Genomic DNA, 18069 nt, shown 5'->3' on the forward strand with positions numbered 1-18069 from the left:
CTAAATGCCTCTGTCTTGTGGGCCTTTAGGATAGCTCAGCGGGTTTTCCAAGTAGAGTTGAAATACAGTTTTGCAGGATGTGTTAATGATGGTTGTCATGGGGATTCAGCTGAAAAGAAATATAAAATCAAAGGGTTGCAGGCTGTGATCTACTGTCACTATTTATATTTGGGGTGTTTTTCCCCGTTCACTGCATTTAAATTGGTCCTCACTCCAACAGTTTGCCAGGAGCTGTATAATTGCAGTCTTTTAAATTAGAAGCCTTTCACCTTTGAGTTATAGTTGCTGCTTACGTGAATGATAAAAAGTCATTGATGTCAGTTGATTGTGCTGAGGGCTTCAGGGACCTCTGGTCCAATATGCTACACAAATTTTTCACAGTTCTATAGGTTGCCTCACTGGTGTACTTGGCAGAGAGAAAAGCGACTAAAAAGGCTTGAGGACTGAACTGCTCCTGGGTTTTCTGGGGGCATTGCTAAAACACTGTGATGAAGCCACCAGGAGTACCCTGAATTGCAGATTGGAGCTCTTCCACAATAACTAGATATTTTCACTTTATAGCACTATTTTTCAAAATCTTTCTGCATCATTACATTCACTTTAAATGTCAAAAAAGGTCTATTACATGATTTACTAAACCTCCTAAAGCCACAAAATTTAGACAATGTATTGAGGCAAGCTAAAAAGGACATTAGCCTCTTTCATTGGATTCATGCATTATGTTTCATAAATATGTTTGAATTTTTTTTTGAGTGAAAAGCTTTTTCTGTGAAAAAGTGGTTATTTTCTTTTTTGCCCCAAGCATTTGCAGAGACTATTATTGAAATTATTTTCCTACAATTGGGCATAGCAAAAAGTGCAGATTTATATGTTAGGCTAACCTGCACAAAACCCACAAGAGATAACAGCTTATTCTTTTAAACATCCTGATTAAATAGGAAACAGGTCAAGGTTCTTTTAATCTGAGTTTTTTAGGGCTATTTTACAGTTTTGCAATAAAATCTGAAGGAAGTTTGAGTGAAATGTGCGAGTTAAATAATAGCATGCTTAAAGTCATGTTAAAGATAACATTTCAGAGAAAAGAAAACATTTAGGACTTCTATACACTTTTAATGTTTTAAAATGTCATTTTTATCCCAAGAATGACCAAAAAGATGACTTCCATATGTTTTGTTCCTAGTGTTTATTTGGAATTCTATTTGCTGACTGTAATAACGCTCATAAGGTTTTACTGTTATGTTTTGTTTTCCTTTTTTTTCCTTCCTTTTTTCTGATAATTGTGGAACTACATACCCATCAAACCCCTGTTTTCTGTTACATAGATGGCACATCTGAGATGTGTACCAACAGTGCATTTAAAAAAAAAAAAAGAAAAAAAAGGAGATATGGTTCCTAAAATTCACACCGTCATCCTCCTTCCTTTCACTCATACATAAAATGAAACACTAACCTTTTCCTATAAATGAGCAAATGCAAAATCACTGACAGAATTCATATAAAACCTGACTGCATTGAACATATTCTTTTACCAACTGGAACGTGTCAAATACTGCATAAGAGAGATTTCTCTGTTGTAAAACTGGTAAATGTAAATTACTAAAATCAAAGCCTGTAGGCCTATTTCCATTAGCAATTTAGAAAGTATTCCTCTAATTTAGATACTTATTGGATATGCCAGTGGTTCAAATCCAAGTTCCATCTCCACACGGGTGGAAGCACCCCAGGTGAGTGTCCCCACACTGGCTTACAGGATCCTGATAATTCAGTAGCCCAATACAAAATCTGAATGATCAAGTATTTGTATAAAGTAAAACTGAATTGACAGCAGAGACAGTGACTTATCTAATGTCACTGCATAGACTTAATCTCCTCATAAGTGTCTGTGCAGTACTCTAAGCAATTTATAGGGTGCAGTCTAGACCAATGGCTACTGCACCAATAGATGAAACTGGCTGAGCTGTGATTACAGCTGTAACATGTAAGGGCAACCCCCTGCCCAAACCCTAGTCACCCACTCACCCACCTGATGGTTTACCTAGCTCAGGCCATGAATTTATTGGTGAGAGGGTGAATTTTTTGGGTGAGAGGGTACCTGGATATATTCCTTTTTAAAGTGTCTTTATTTTTTCCTTTTTTTTTTAAACTGGGCTTATTGATTGATGCTGCAGAGAAATAACTGTCATTCTAAATGTTTCTCATCCAGCAATGTGTGTAATAATGTCTTTGATACCCCATGAACTGCTTTTTTGAGGTTGGTCTCTGGTGTTCTTAGACTGGTCTTGGGAACCAAACAGGAATTTTGGTGTTCTTGCTGCACCTGTTCTAGTAAGTGACCACTCTTTTCAGTACAGAAAAGCAGGACACTACATTCTCTTTAGTGCAGTGCAACCCATGAATAGAGCTCGTCCTTTACTTACTCCTACTCATTCGCTCATCGCTATATACTTAGTGCACTATGGATCTGGGATGGAAATATTAGCTCAAGGTCTAATTGATTGAAATATACATACCACCCCCCCCCCTTTTTTTAAAAATCTTGTTACTTTTTTTCCTTAGTTAATTGTTATTTTGTCTCATTGAGTTTAGTATCACTAAATTCCAACCTGTGGAATGGAAAAAAAAGCTCCCCAAGCCAGGCTCTAAACAAGTTTGGCAGGTACAAATATAATCAGAGAAAGTTAAAAACCCACAACTGCAAATAAGCACATTTGTGTACAAATGAACCCACATTGCAAAATCAAGATTTTTTTCAGCCCAGATGCTAATAAACATTTTTTTTTTTTTTGTTCCTGGAGCAGGCAAAACCATTTACTGGTGAAGATGCAAAATATAAACCTCTCATATGAACATTTAATACATGTAAACTGCAGGAATGATGGTTATGCCATGATTTATTGTATACCAAACAACAGATATGCAGAGGTGCAGGGAAGCCATCCACTGAAAAATCCATTCTATATCCATATTTCTGTTCTCAGAGATTCATACTTCCAAGCATTAAAGCTCAAAGACTTGTCTCGATGAACATCTTTTTATAGTCTCTTCATATTCATGCATAATGTGACTTGAGATGCTGTCAGTTATCTTCATTTATCCTCTGTCTTTGTAATTGTTGTGTATATTTTACCTGCTTTAACTCTGTGTACATTTTCAGAATTTTAATGTGCCGAGGGATAAGGGCTGGGAGCAGCAAAAAAGTGATTCAAGAATGAACACTTTCTGTATTTTGGAAAGTACATTTTTTCCCGACATTATATGCCACAGACTTTTGTCTACATTATTGCTCCTCTTAGGCGAAGTCCTAGTCTTATTGCAGCTGGTCGGTTGAATGTAGATGTAGTAAAGGAAGATGTTTCAGCTGCAGGCAGCAAGAGCAGGGATTTGAGCCTAACTGGTAACTCCAGTTGCTGGAGCCACTCTCTGACACAGAGTCCAGCTGACCCAGAACAGAGATGCCAATGCCCAGTAAACCCTCTCCTGTCCAGAAAGGGGTGACTGCATGTAAACAGTGTACTATGAATGTCTGCCTGGCTCTTGCTATCTCCTGTACCATGCCTGCAAATTTCGGAGGGAGGGCGGGGGGAGTGATAGCTGGGTGGCCAAAGCCACCTGAGGCTGGTTTGCAGTGTTTAACAACAGAGCTCAGCTGCGTGGGACCATCCCCTTGCACTGTTTCACCTCCTGGCGTGGGAGCAGCCCGTATTGCCTCTGCCTTGCTGATGTACAGGCACATACAGGTGACCCTACGAAACGGTCCATGTTACAATTATCCAGATGAGACCCTCCTCCATCTCTACCTAGGATCATTTTGGGTCACTTTTGAATTCCCGTCGCTATAGACATGTATTTTTCAAATACACATAGATCATTTATATATGTGGTGCTGTTACTCATCTGTGTAACACACATGCATACTGTATAACGGAACAAACCGTCCTTTGAGATTGTATGTAACATCCAGACCTGAATGGATGATATAACCCTTATTTGTTTTCTCTTATGTCATCCACCTCTTTTGAGAGGCTTCTGTTTTTAGAGCTGACGTTCAGTAGTTTCATTTTCTGTGGTCTCTGCACAAAGCGTGGCTGGTTTGTGTGATCGCTGATGGCTGCAAAGGAATTGGGTTCCTCCACCTTCCTGCTGTTTTTAGTCCTGGTTTGATCCAAACCTAAATTCTGCCCTTGATAATTTCAGATTCTGGACTAGACTTATGACTTATGAATCTTAGATAAGGGTGCTTTGATACAAATGCTTCGAGGAGAGGAGGAGGGGGAATCTACTTCAGCACTATTGTAGGAGTTGAGGATCCTTCCTCTTTCAGGCGCTTTGATATTTGGAAGCGTACAACAAATCCTATGCTCACACTCTGCCACTTGCACAGGCAGGAGTGGTGGCTTTCTAGCATCCAGGACTTGCACAAAGTGTAGCTGGTATAGGAATATTCCTTGTTCCCAAATATCAGCCAAAACATCGGGTGTTAATCTGTCCCCATGGTGATAAGCATATATTTTCACACTATAAAAAGCTGTCAGAAACATGCCGTTGCATGTTAAATATTGTTGCGCATTGGAGTTTGGTAGTTCATCAGTTGGTTGATGTGGTGATTTGATTTTTTTTTTTATTGCAGGCTGAAAAAGCAGAAGGATTCATCAGACTTCCAGACTTCAGTGTGGACCGAGCAATTGAATGCAAAAAGAAGCAGTAAGTTTATCTCTTGCCCCCAGTTTTGCATGATTTTTACAACATTGCAAGGAATTGAATCTCAGTAGTGCCTGACAATGAAGCTGTGGGGAGTTCTGTGTTGTATAAATAATGAGATATTAATTGAGCTACTGAAAGAAAACCATATTGCAAAAATATTTTTTAAAATTCTCTGCCAGATGTGCTCTGTTAAAACTACAAATAAAAAAGTAGATCAGTATGCCAAATGCTTTTTTTTTCTCTGATCACTGATTATGCATAAGTTGTTACCTTCTCTTAGGTGGGGAGGTCAACAGTGGTGCAAGTAATGCTGCTTCCCTCCGAGTTGGGACTATTCTTTAGGCTGCTGTGGTGCAACTTTGTTTAGCAGGGCGCAAATTTCAAAATATGCTCTCCAAACTCCACATGCAGCACTGACTTCCAGCTGCTTCTGAGTACACCTCAAAGGTTTGGAGGGGTGTTGCTGCTGTTCAAAGTTATAAAGCTCAGCATGGTTTTTATTCTGTCCCTCAAGAGAAAGCCTTCGTTATTCTGTTCGGGTCTCACGGTGACATAAGCTGTAGGTGTTCTTGAGACTAATTGTGGGCTTGACTCCTCCAAAGAAAGAGGACAGCTATTTTGATATGGGGAGCTCCATTTTGTTTTCTCAGAGGAAAGGTTGAGTCACATAGTACAGGACCACGAGAAAATGTTGCTCTTTACTTCTGCAGCTGTTGGCTGTCAGTGCCTGGGAGGAAAACATCTGCTCATCACTTATTTGGGATTGGGGTAGGTTAGGAGAACTGTGAGGAGTGACTGGGGCTGCTTTGCCCCAGTCAAATGGTGTGTGCTTCTGCGGGACAGAGTCAGTCACCTGACGAGGAACAAAAGACGGAAGCCACACAGTCTCAGGATCGGAGGCTATGTTTTAGGGAAAAAAAAACCTCTGAAAATCTTACTGATGGCTATTCAACTAAAGCATAGTCTGGGGCTGAGACCAACAGGTTAACTAGTGGCATGTCAAGGGACTACCTCCATTTTGTTTGTTTCAAACCTGCTGCCGAGTTGCCTCTTTGGTGCCTCTTAAAACTTGTCTTGGAAAAGACAGTGAAGAGTCAATCCCTGTTCACCCACTGCATGCTGCTTGTGATTTTATTGTATTATATCTCCCTTCCCTCAATCATCAGTTTTCCATGCTGTGGGGTCTTAGCCTGATTAATCACTCCTGGAAGCTGTTCCACACCTTGGGTCACCCCTGGTACTTTCTCTGAACCTTCTCCAGGTTTACTATGCTTTTCTGAGCTGTGGGAAGCAAAGCTGCACCCAGTATTCGAGATGTGGGAACACAATTGAGTTATGTAATGGCATAACGAAGGTTTACGTTTTATTCTTCATTCCTTCCTTTTTAGTTCCTGTAGTTTATACCCTCTGAATAGTGTGTGGCCTAGGAAGTGAGCTAAAAATAGACTAGAGTTTTAAGGAGAGCTATATGGATGGATAAGCTGATTTGGATTAATATAGTGGAGTGAATAAATATTTTAAATAATTCATTCAGCTATGTTTTTCTTTCCTTATGTAAACCAGTTTTCTTCATATCTCTTCTATTTTTCTTTTCTTAAAGTGCTATTAAGATCAGCCACCCACAGATCAAGACATTTTATTTTGCAGCAGAAAATGTTCTGGAAATGAACACGTAAGTAGGAGCGACTGGCCATGTTTCATCCTGTCTCACGCCTGAGAACACCCTTTGAAAGTTCATTCTCTCACTGTCAAGCAGTTGTTGACAAAGCTATTTGGGGAATTACTGAGTCTGTTTTGTTTTTTGGTCATTGTATGGAAGGAAAATACTGCTATTTGTTCACTAATGACAACTGAAATCAGAATCGCATTATTAGCCTGATTTTGATACTATTCTTCCCGACATTTGCTGGTATAAATCCCTTTCCGTTAGAGAGGTGCAAAGATTTGATAACAAGTTCACCACCTTGGGAGAAGTGAGGGAAGAAAGGAAAGAGGGAAAAGCTTAATACAGTTTTGTTCCAAAAGTGAACTAAGATTAGAATATAATATTGTCTGCTTTCAGGGTAGCATGTCAGTTAACAAGGAGGGTTAAAGGGATAGAAAGGGCTGTTTCTTTAATGTAAGTAAGCATTTACTTCACTGCCAAACCATGTTGCAGTTAAACGATCCTCATGACAGGTCAGAAATTTTCTTTCCACAAATGTCAATATGAATAATAATTCATTCGTGCAATGTTTAATACAAGAAATAAAAATGGATATGAAACTGCCATTTTAGAAACCACTGAGCTCTCAGAAGTAGATACTACTTGCTGTTGACCCAGTTTTGGCTGATTTAGATATATCTTATATCTTTGTCTTTTTTGCTTCAGATTGCAGTCTGTTCACAATGCTATTGCATTAAATGGCCAAATACTGGATACAAATCAGTACAATTTAAATGGGAAGAGAGCTCCTGTGATAGTCCAGTCAGGATTTTAATCATGGCTCTGCTGGTGACATTTGTGAGATTCTTCATAGGGCATTGACTGTTCTTTCCTCTATAAAAAGGAGACCTCATACATATTTACCACAACAGAAAAGGATAGAGGTTGAGAGAATGTGTGTGACCTTCCGAAAGGGCTATAGATGCAGAAATGTACGATACTACAGTAGTGTATGTACATATATATTCATAAATCTGTACTCTATAGATGCATACAAGTAAATATGGATGGAAAGTCGGTGTTGCCCTTTGCAACTTGGAGCAGCACAGAGCATAGTGTTGAGGAGATAACCATCCGTTTCTGTATTGCTGCGTTTCCTACTGGAACTCCTGAATGGAGTGAGAAGTTCTTGAGGCAGATGGGCTGAGGATGACTGAGAATGCGGGACTGCTGGACAGGAATATTTCTGTAGAGAGAGTAACCCTGGTTGAGAGAGAAGAGAGGGAAGGATGTAGGGAGAAGGAAAAGGAAAATTAGAGCTAATGGAGGACGTTAGTGAGCGCTAGCAGCCAGTTTGGAGCCCAGCTGGAAATTCTCAGTGTCTTAATGACACTTTTGAAATGTTTAGTCTCATGTGAGTGAGTGAGTGAAATCTATGCAGGTGTCTCAGCTCTTATGCCCGCAGAATGATTTTCTTCAAACTCCACTTCTCAAGTAAAATTCATTTTGGCTTAAAGCTAGGTAGCCTCGCGTCAGAGCAGCTTGCACTATACTGCAGTAATTCTAATTCCTCACTGTGATAACTGATGATGTTTTCCTTGGCACAGTATAAACTACATGCATTTAATACATAAAGTACACGCATACTCACGCATATGTCAAAACAGACTAAAAGACATCTGTTCTCTTGGCTCCAGTCCCACAAATACATATACATGTGAGTGGTTCCACTGAACTCACTGGGGCATTTGCATGTGTCGAGTTACTGGTGTGCATAAATGCTCAACAGATCATGACCTTTTGTAACTATTCATGCATATATATCTATTAAATCAACAGTGGATTTCCTAATAAAGTCATTTGCTTCATTAATTTAGCATGTATTTGCCATTGTCATACACACATGAAAAGCAAACGCGTGCTCAGACACAATGTTTTTTCAGAGTTATGAATCTTAATTCCTGCCCTTTCTACATTCCCTATTTAGGCCTTGAGTTTTAATCTGAAAGGCTTGAGCTTTTTTAGTTGTTAGTTTCTTAAAATCTGGATAGATCTGAATGACCTACAGGCAAACACAATATACAAAAAGTATATCCAGGGATTGTTTCTAGCACTAGAAAAATGCGGCCACCTAGGAAGAGAAATGAAAAAAACCTGTTAATAGCTTAAAGCAACACAGGAAGTGAGATTTACTAAAAACAAAAATACATAGAGAGTTAAAGAAAACAGTATATAATAGTTAGAAAGTCTAGTTTTAAATGGCTTAGATTCTTAGACTGTACTACGATAGCTTTTAGCAGGGCAGTTGACATCATCTTCTATGGCTCCTGTGCCTTTTGCTTCATCTGAGGTGAAAGATGACACCTCAACAGCAGGACTAAGCCACTGACATTGTGTTATAGCACACACATTTTTCCTTTAGCTTCCACAAATGCAACTCCTTGGTCATCACGAGTGCTTTTTTCAGGATTAGGGAAAGTTGTCCCAGACAACTAGTCCTGCTCACCATGGGGAATATTAGTGTTCAGGTAACCGGTGCCTTTCTAGAGAGTGCTTTAAGAAATAGAAGGAAACTTTGACATTTAGTCTTCAGGTTAATGAAAATAGATGTAGTAATGTAGAACACTTCTGAAAGGGGCAAAATTCTGTCTGAACAGCATGCAAGTATCCCTAACTCTGTATTCCCTCTGTTTCAAACTCAGGTGGCTAAGTAAACTGGGGATGGCTGTCGACCCTCAGGCACCCAACGGGAAGAATGAGGAAGGTATGCTCCTAACGGTGGTTTCAGTGCGTAACTACATCACGTTCTTCACAGCTTTTGCTTGGCCAAATTTTTGTCAGCTCTTTTCTTTCTTTTAAATTGTCAACTTGGGTCCATCTACTGACTGAGCTCAGAGAAACCACACTGACACAACACAGAGTAATCACAGAAGAAACAATGGTGAGAAACAGTGCCACTGAGAGACACTCAGTGATCTTGTGAGAGGCGTGTAACTCCTTTCTGGCAGTTTGCTGGCTTGCTAAGCCCACCAAGTGCAAAGAGAAACAGCTGTGCTACTCTGGGTTTTGAGTTGGTAAGGTATATTACAGGAGTTGTGCTACGGCCCGGGATCTCACTAGCTTGGGAACATCTTGTGCAATGTAGACCTGTCCCTACTGTCTCCTCCATTTCTGGGGGTTTCAACAGCAGCAATGTTGGGGGGTGCGGGTGGTAGTGGTGTACTGAAGCCTACAATTTCCTTCAGAGCCAAGCCCAAGAGTTAATCGTGGAATGAGTAACTTTAAAAGTTCCCTAGAAATTTATTTATTGTCTTAATTTGCACGCTGACCTAACAGAACTTCTTGGTGAGAGGATATCTGCACTCAAATCACAAATCTGGGCACAGGACAAAGCAAATCACCTGTCAGAGTGCTTGGAAAAGCTGCTGGTGAGGACACACGTGCTGGGAGCTGGTTTAGAGTGGGAAGTGCTGTAGGTAGTATTATGTTAGCAAACCAGGGATGGACTCTGACCTGAGGAATATGTATTTTCTTCTGGCCTTTTAACCCTCCATTTTTAGAATATTGGTACCCTGTGCCTTTTTTAGAACTGCTCAGGTTGTGAAGGAGCAGGCATTATGAAAAAGAAACTGGTATTTGTAGTAGCATGAACACTTAGGTGATGCAGCCCGTTTTGTCTAAGCACTGAAATGCTCCTCTCTGCATCCCTTCTGCTGTTTTCCAGAATAAAGTTGTGGTTTATGACCAGGTTTTGGACATGTAATGCCATTATTGATTAGTCTGATCTGGCTCCGTTTATACTCTGGCTCCATTTATACTCTGGCTCCATTTATACTCTGCCATTAAAAGCAGCTTTGGGCTGGTAAACATAGATACTACTGATTTCTGGAGATTCAGCAGGTCTTACCAATTTTTGTTTTCAGTTCATGGTTCCTTTTTACTTCTTGTCAGGAAACTTACTAATTCCCATACCCCTAAATTCCTGCAAAATGCCTGTGTCCTTTTTGAACCCAATTTTGTATCAAAACAGTCTGAGATAATTAGGATAAAGGGCAGTGTTGAGTATTAGGCTGCATAGCAAGTACCACATGGTAATTTTACTTAGGGAGGAAGTGTCCAAACATGTTGTCCCTGTTTTCACAATGGAGGAGCTTGATGGAAGAAGAGGATGGTCAAAATTCTATACATGAAAACAATTTTTTTTTTTCAAAGTCTCAAAAAATGTAGTATTGGTTGTGTTGGCTGAATTGAGAGTTACAAAGCAATTCAAAATGTGACAGCCCACTAATCTTAATAAAAAAAAAAAGATAGAAAGATACAAAATAATCCACTCAATAACCTCTGCAACAGGTTATCTAATTACCCTGCAATAAACATAACATAGCCAAGATTTCTTCAGCTTCTGAAGCTGGTGGCCTGTCTCCCCTTCAGGAAAAGGCACTCTGATTCTGGTGTCAAACATCACCTCATCTTTCCACGCGTGTTTTGTCACAGGTACTCCAGCAGCTGCCTTGAGCGTGGGTTCAGCACCCCACCGATGCGCCTGGGTGGACATACCCTTGCAGGGGCATTGCTATGTTTCAGAAAAATGCTGTCATTACCCACAGTCACTTCTGTTCCTCTTGACCTGGTTCTCCCCTCTGTATCACACACCATAACTCTTCAGGAGGGTCTTGGCTCTTGTTATGGCAGTTCTTGTATATTCATGTACTTTCTATGCATTTTAACACCCCCCCAGCCCCATTTGCCTATTTAGAGTATCAGAAACAGCTGTTGATTCTTTTTCAGTTTTTCTGTGTGCCTAAAAGGGGAGCTGTAGAAACAATAAGCTCTTTACTAAGAGTTATTCAAGAAGGCATTAATAGAGCCTTAGAATTTGATATAGGCCTTATTGCAGCCAGTCTCAGTCCTTTATGCTAAGATGTGCCAGCACATATTTCCAGTAAACAGAATAGCAGCTATGCTATTAAAAAACCCTACAGTTCTGCAAACAGTATGGGGAGAAAAGTAATGAATCTCTGTAAGTTTCCCTTTGTTAACATCTCAGAAACTTCTCTCTCGTGTATAAAATTCTTCTCTCTTAAAACTTTGTTCCCCTCACACTGTGCTTATTAAAACCCCCAAATGACATGCACAAAAAGAAAATGTGCAGGTATTAATTTAGTTAAAAGATGAGATAATCACAGGTGATTTCCCAGAGACCGTGCTAACACACTGCTTTCTAGCGGTGTGAACCCATGAAGTCCAGCTCTTACAAATTACTCCCAGAACACAAACAACCCTTGCCCGCTTGGGGGGAGAGCTGGAGGGTTGCTTCCAAGCTGCTCTTGGACAGCCCGAGCTGCTGGGTGCAGCTGGAGGAGGGAGAGGCAGCGCGGAGTGCCGGCTCCCGTGGGGACCACGGGGGCAGCCTCTGCTCTTGTGACATCCCCACTCACTCGTGTTGTCCTCATTAAGATCCGCCTGTGTCTTTGCAACCTTTCATGTCCCCAGCTCAGCCGGGTGGGGTGAGCCGGGTGGGGTGAGCCGGGTGGGGTGCCACCCTTCACACGTGGTGCCGGGCAGGATGCAAGCACTTGCTCCTATAAAGGTTGGATGTGAAAGGCTGATGCGTGCTGCGAGATTTGGCAGAGGGAAGTGATCTGGCCCAGTGGTTACAGCCAGGCCCTGGGAATAGGAATCAGCAATTTACTGCCTCCCCTTTTCTGTGTCTCATTTTATCAATGATTATAACTTCATTTAATCCACTTTTAAAAAACATCTGAGAAAATGCTTTCACCTGCTACATAGGTAGTTGAAATAACTGACTGCCTCTCTGTCACATGTCAAAAGGTACTGAGGCTCTATCAGCTTGCTTTTCATTTAAAAACAAAAAGATGAGTGGGGTGTATAGTCCTAGAGTTTACTTTTAGTACTAGCTCTGCACATGTACTGCCATGCTGCATGGCGTGCCTGTATGAGTTACCCTGTGGTGACAGAAGACTCTCATGAGGCTGCTTTATGGTTTCCAAAGCACCATGTGAGCAATCTATTTTCTCCAAAATTGCAGCCAAAACACCAATGCCTGTTGCTAGCTCCAGGAAAACTTACTGGTTCCAGAGATTAAGGGACAACATCTACTACTTGCAACAGGTCTCCCTAATTTATGCCACAAATGAGGCAGCCTTTCTTTTAAAGGCTGCAAAAGGAGGAAAAAAACCTCACCCCAAACCTATTTGTGAAGCTATCTAGAGCAGTGCCACCTAGTGTTTCCTGCCATAGCAAATTCGCAGATTTTTTTACTTAAAAAAAAAAAAAAGGTTGCCATGAAGTAGTGTAGCATTACCACAACTGGGTTAATTTTCACTGTAGGAGACATCGACTTGTTACAGCGTGGTCCTCAGCCCAGAACATCCTACCTGGTGATCTTTGGTTACCTCAGCACTGTGAGGAATAAATGAGTGTTGGCCTAACACTTTGTTTTTGCTCATTTTCCATGTCTACTTCAGAATGCTACAGCGAAAGTGAACACGATGATCCAGAAATAACAGACACACCACCTCCCCCCTACACAGTCCAACCACCACCTCCTTCGGTAAGTGTTACAGAAATTAGCTTGTTTCCAGTTGCTAGCCAGTTGGAACAAAACTTTCTTGAGGTGATGGACCTTTGAGGGATAACCTAAAACAGCGGCTGGAAATGTTCACCCTGTGTGCCTGTGAAATGAGGATGTGCTGACTGCCCCTGCCCCGGGGCAGTTATTGCAGCCTGCGCTGCTGGGAGCCTCGCACTGCAAAGAACAGCTCCCTCAGATGGAGGTGGAGACCTTGCTGGAGAAAGGAAAGTGTCACTCTACCTCGTGCACACGCTGCATCTTTTCTTTACAAGGTTTTTAACGCACTGCCATAACAAGTTTTTCCTACTATTCTTTTTTTTCAATCAGTCCCAAACCTTTTTTCTTTTTGTGACTCTGGTAGCATCATCCAACAGATTTGTATTTATTTATTTGAGTGAGCTGTTCTTAAGACTGCTGAATTTGAAGCTGCTTTTGTGGCGGTGAAGAGAAGTGAAGGGAAAGATGCCTCTTCTTACAGTAATAAAATCGGTTCTTCTCCTCTCCCTCTGAAAAATAGACTATAAAAAAAGAGCATCCTCCTAAAATCTATACTATTTTTCTCTCTTGCTGTATTTGTCCAGAATATTCCTTCCTGCCTTGCTTCATTTCATAAATTAGAGTAAGCACTATGCAACCTCATGTGTCTAATGAAATTGACTCGCCTAATTATTAGCCACTTATCATCCTATTAATCTTGTTTCTATATTGTTGCTTTTCCTGGTGATCTCATCTCCCTTACATGTGCTTTAAGATATGAGGTTTACTTAATTCTGTGTTTAGAAATGACTAATCTGGTTTGGGATGGTAATGCAGCTGAAATAAGGAATCCTGAGTTCAAGCCTTTCCCTTCCCCAGCTGAAAGTTAACATCGAGGGGTATGCAGTAATATACTTACTACTAAATCATCTCATTGCATCTCATGGAAGGGAAGCATCTGCTGCCTCATTGGTGTGGTACAGGTTCCTGTACGGCACGCTGAAATGACATCCAGTAGCTGGGGTGGGCACAGAGGCAGGGAAGCAGGAACAAATTTGAAAATACAGATGAGCTGGAGACGCTTGCGTGGTCAGAGGCAATAATAAAAGGAGATGTCGTGCACAGGGTTGCCTGTCTGGCAATCTTGAATTAGCTCGCATAAAGCTGGGAGCGTATGTCACACTGTCACCTACTTGCCCCCTTCTGTTTCAGTCAGATAAGTCAGTCTTCACTTCCTCTCCTGAAACGTTAATCACGGTGAAACAATCCACCTGGCACTTGTGGTGTTCACTGCTGTGTAAAACGTGACTCTTTATTGCCTGCATTAACTGGAAGTTAAATGTGGCTAAGTGGCTATAAATATCGGAGAAAATAGGAACCTTGGCAATACGTCTCCAAGAGTTATTCTGGGCTGAGGGCTGATAATGAAGCGTCTTGAATTTTAAACCTCAGTGGCTTGCCTTTAAGAGGCTGTAGATGTCTTTTCCGTCTGCTCACCTCTGAGTGAATGCCTGCATTTTTCCAGATGATGAGTTTTAAACAGGTGCTGTTCTTTAGTTTTCTGTTTTTCTGGCTTCCTGCAGCTTGTCAGTCTGTTGCTGCAGAGGCGATCTCCGGTTGTCTCCTTCCCATATGCTCTTCTTGAGTGCTGGCCTCCACGTTTTAGCAGGGGACGTGTGGGAGGCAGGCAATGGTGCATGTGCCGAGGGGGCCTGCTTCCTCAGCCTTTCCCTTAAAGGTTATCTTCCCTCCAGCCTCTACCTCTCTCAGCTGATTTCCCTTCTCCTCATCTCCAGCTTAAAATCCCTTCCCCTGTGGACAAAGGTTAGTGTCTCCTGAGCAAAGTTGTCATCTTTTCACCCCAGAAGTGGCTACTGAAATAAGCTGCAGCTGCCATGTGTCTGCCCTATGCTCAGCTTGCTCGTGTGGTGGGTGGAGAGCAGTTAGGTACCAATGGAGCTGTGTTTGACCGCAAGTCAGTTGTCTTTTAAATACCCAATTTAATGCCCCTCCCCCTTCCGGACAAGTACCGGAGCAAGAAAACCACTGGAAGGATTGGGAAAGCATAGCTTTCACTGGGAAGTCAATTCTAGGAGTGGAGCTCTTGGTTGTGTCAGGGAAGGCTGGTTAAACATCGCTTGTTGTCTGATCATTCACTGCGGAGTTTTTGAACCAAGCTATGAGGTCCTGAACATGTGATGGGTCTGGGTTGATGGTTGGGTGGGTACACCACTTCTGGAAGGCCTGCTTGAATCTTTTCAGATTCCTAGTGGAAGAGACACTCATCCTGGAAACCCAGCCCAGCATCAAGAATGCCACAGGCATTGTCTGGAGTTCATTTCTTTTTATTATTTTTATCTTTTTTTAAAGTTGCACTGCTTCCTCCCGAGTGCCAAAGGGATTTTGCGAAATAGGAATTAGGAGCTATGGACATTTTGGAATATCAAACCAATGCTGTCTTAAGCAGAAAGGTTTCCAAAATTCTTGACACCAACTCCAGAATGAAAACTATTAGTCTGGAAACTAATAGCCACCCAGGTGCAAGCTCTGTTACGTGTTAGAGCAGCAAACATATTGCTGTACTTCTAGCACAAAGTTTTCACTTGCTGTTCTGTTCTCTGCTGACCCAAACCATTTTGAAACTTGAAAAAGAAAAAAGCAGTGATCATGAGCTTTCTATGTTTATGCATGCTTTTGGGTACTGTGGAAGAAAAAAGCAAGTGAGGAACAAGTACATTTTAACATCTGTAGGACAAAAGTTGAACTGACCATCTGCATTAATTTCTCCACATGTGAATGGATTTACAGTTCAAAACCCAGCAGCTATGTTGAGACAATAGATTGCAGCAGTCCCAAAAGAGCAGCTGAGATGTTTCATGGTGATAATTTTTGTCTAAAAAATACCTAGAGACTCACTGATCTCCAGTGGAATCCTTACGATCTGCTGGCTCAAGTATCTGTTTTTTAAAATGTCCCCAAATGGAGATTTATTATTATATGGAAGATTTCAAAACTTCCAAAGGAACCACTCAAGTAAGTTAAGTAAACATTTGTCATGCCAAAGGAAAAAAAAAAAACACAACATGTATGTAGAGAAAGAGAAGCACATTCTGGCAGTCATCTTCATTCTCACCCACATTTTTTTCTTTAACACACAATGAAAATGAAAACAAAAATATATTCCACTCAGTAAGGCACAGTTTTCATTTCAATGGCACTTTCTTTTGCATGGACAAATGCCAGAAAAATAGAGGAGAGAGCTAACATTTTCCTTTCCTGTCTTTGAACAATTGAGATTAGACCATCCACACCATGTGAGCAAGAGCTTTTACTGTTCGGTTGTTCTGCTTGGCTGTACAAATGCTTCAACAATTTGTCTTTGTCATAGGAGCTCTTAGATTAAATGCTTCAGGTCACCTGTGTTCCCAAGGACGTTTTTATCACTCATACATGTAGTTTATGATAGCATCTCCTTGTCCGTTGCTTTAGGGTGCATTTGTGAAGGTTTCCTTTCTAAGAACAAAAATGCACCTGAAACACAGTGTTATACTTCTCATAATAGGACTATAAATTAAGTCTGGTCCCGTAGTGTTTGGGACCGTCTTGGAGGAATGGGTTTGAAAATTTACAAAAGTGAAGAAAGTGCTACAAGCAAATGGAGACCCACAATCTGATATTGGTCCTCCTCATCTTCTGAATTGATTGGTAGCTACACGATACAGCTAGATCAGAAGCACAGGAAGGCAAATCTACTTTGCTTTTTTTAATGTAAAAAGGAAGTAGTATACATTACAGCAACATTGAATTGCAGAAGTTTATATATCATAATCCAAAAAATTGTCACTCTTGGTTTGGTTTATATGAATACATCTTATTTCTAGTTTACCAGGTTATTAATAAGTATTCCAGGCCAGTCCCTTTATTGTGTTTGCAGCTTGTCTGGGTTTCCCTAGCAACACCTTCTCAGTAATTTTCAGTACTTCCAGTTTAGTTATTATCTGTTTTAATCCTTATATAGATCTCTTCTACATATTGAGAACATAAGCTTGCCAGAATTGTGGTCCATCAAGTCTGGTGTTCTGATTCTGGTATTGGCCAGTAGCAGATGATTTGAAGAAAGAGTAAATTTCTGCAGTAGCAGATACAAGAAATCTGGTTTTCATATCGTGATGATCTCATCACGATTTCTGATAGTTTCTGCTAAGAGCTTCACTGTAAGGCTTTGTCTCCCCTTGCCTTCCATTACTTTATTTATTACGGTCAATTAATCCTCTTCTGGGTATTTGTATATGTATTTGTGTGTTTGCATATGTATTACTTGTGTATTTGACTCTCTTGGCTCATCTTTTCAGTGGTGTTTGATGGCTAAGAAGCAGACTAGGGCTAGTTCTTCTTGTGTGAGTTGCTTTTGGTGACCAGATAGTAGTACAACTCAATCAATGTAAATGCCTACTGTGGACAAAGACCTAGGCATCTATTTGCTTGTCTGGGAAACTAAATACTTTTCAAAACTTTGTTCTTTCTCTCAGCCTTTCTTTACATGGAATTGTGCATCTATCATACCCTCTTTAATTCAACTTCTAGCTCCTAATGATGACTGTTAGATGTCTCTGAGACCTCTCTGGTTGTATGTGCTTTTGTTGAGGCAGGGTGACAAGTACACTATGGAGGGCCCTAGGATGTCTTAATGATTTCTGATGTGTTTCTAGTGAAGTTTGGGTCCCTTTCCAGATTCATGTGCTGAAGGATGAATCTTAGCAGGTGAAGGAGCAGCACAAGTCTTGTACCATTCCCCTTTTCCTGCCTCCTACCCCATGGCTGTCTGTTTTTTCTTTCCACCATTGACTGGCCATCATATTACCTGTCAGCCTTCTTGCCTTGGTGAATGATTAGTCTCTTGAATGGACCAGCTAAAATGGATTTGTGTGCTGAGAAGATCAAGGTCCTTCAGTGCTTGGGCCCATTTCTGTCTATCCGTGGTTATGACATTGGTGGATTTATTGAATGCTTCAAGACAACTTCATGTTCAATGGCTAATTCAGAGTTTCTCTTCTGCACTCTTGATTAGACTAATAAAGTGAAGACAAAGTAAAGAGTGAACATGAGTGTGATATCTAGCATGTAAGGCTACATTCAACACAATATTTTTCCT

The 18069-nt window shown here is 40.9% G+C and overlaps 1 protein-coding gene across 2 annotated transcripts in view; it reads left to right on the forward strand.

Annotated features, from left to right (window-relative positions):
* The window catches only part of IPCEF1 (interaction protein for cytohesin exchange factors 1), a 64117-nt gene that overhangs the window by 26464 nt on the left and 19584 nt on the right, over nt 1-18069 (forward strand). The window contains exons 5-8 of one of the 2 annotated variants that reach the window (XM_075146120.1): nt 4628-4701; nt 6302-6373; nt 9049-9110; nt 12835-12920. In XM_075146120.1, coding sequence (XP_075002221.1) covers nt 4628-4701; nt 6302-6373; nt 9049-9110; nt 12835-12920 — 294 coding nt within the window. Of the gene's footprint in view, nt 1-4627; nt 4702-6301; nt 6374-9048; nt 9111-12834; nt 12927-18069 lie in introns of both variants that reach the window. The other variant, XM_075146121.1, reaches the window with a different exon arrangement.

The sequence above is a fragment of the Calonectris borealis genome, chromosome 3, assembly GCF_964195595.1.
Source record: "Calonectris borealis chromosome 3, bCalBor7.hap1.2, whole genome shotgun sequence".
Classification (NCBI taxonomy): domain Eukaryota; kingdom Metazoa; phylum Chordata; class Aves; order Procellariiformes; family Procellariidae; genus Calonectris; species Calonectris borealis.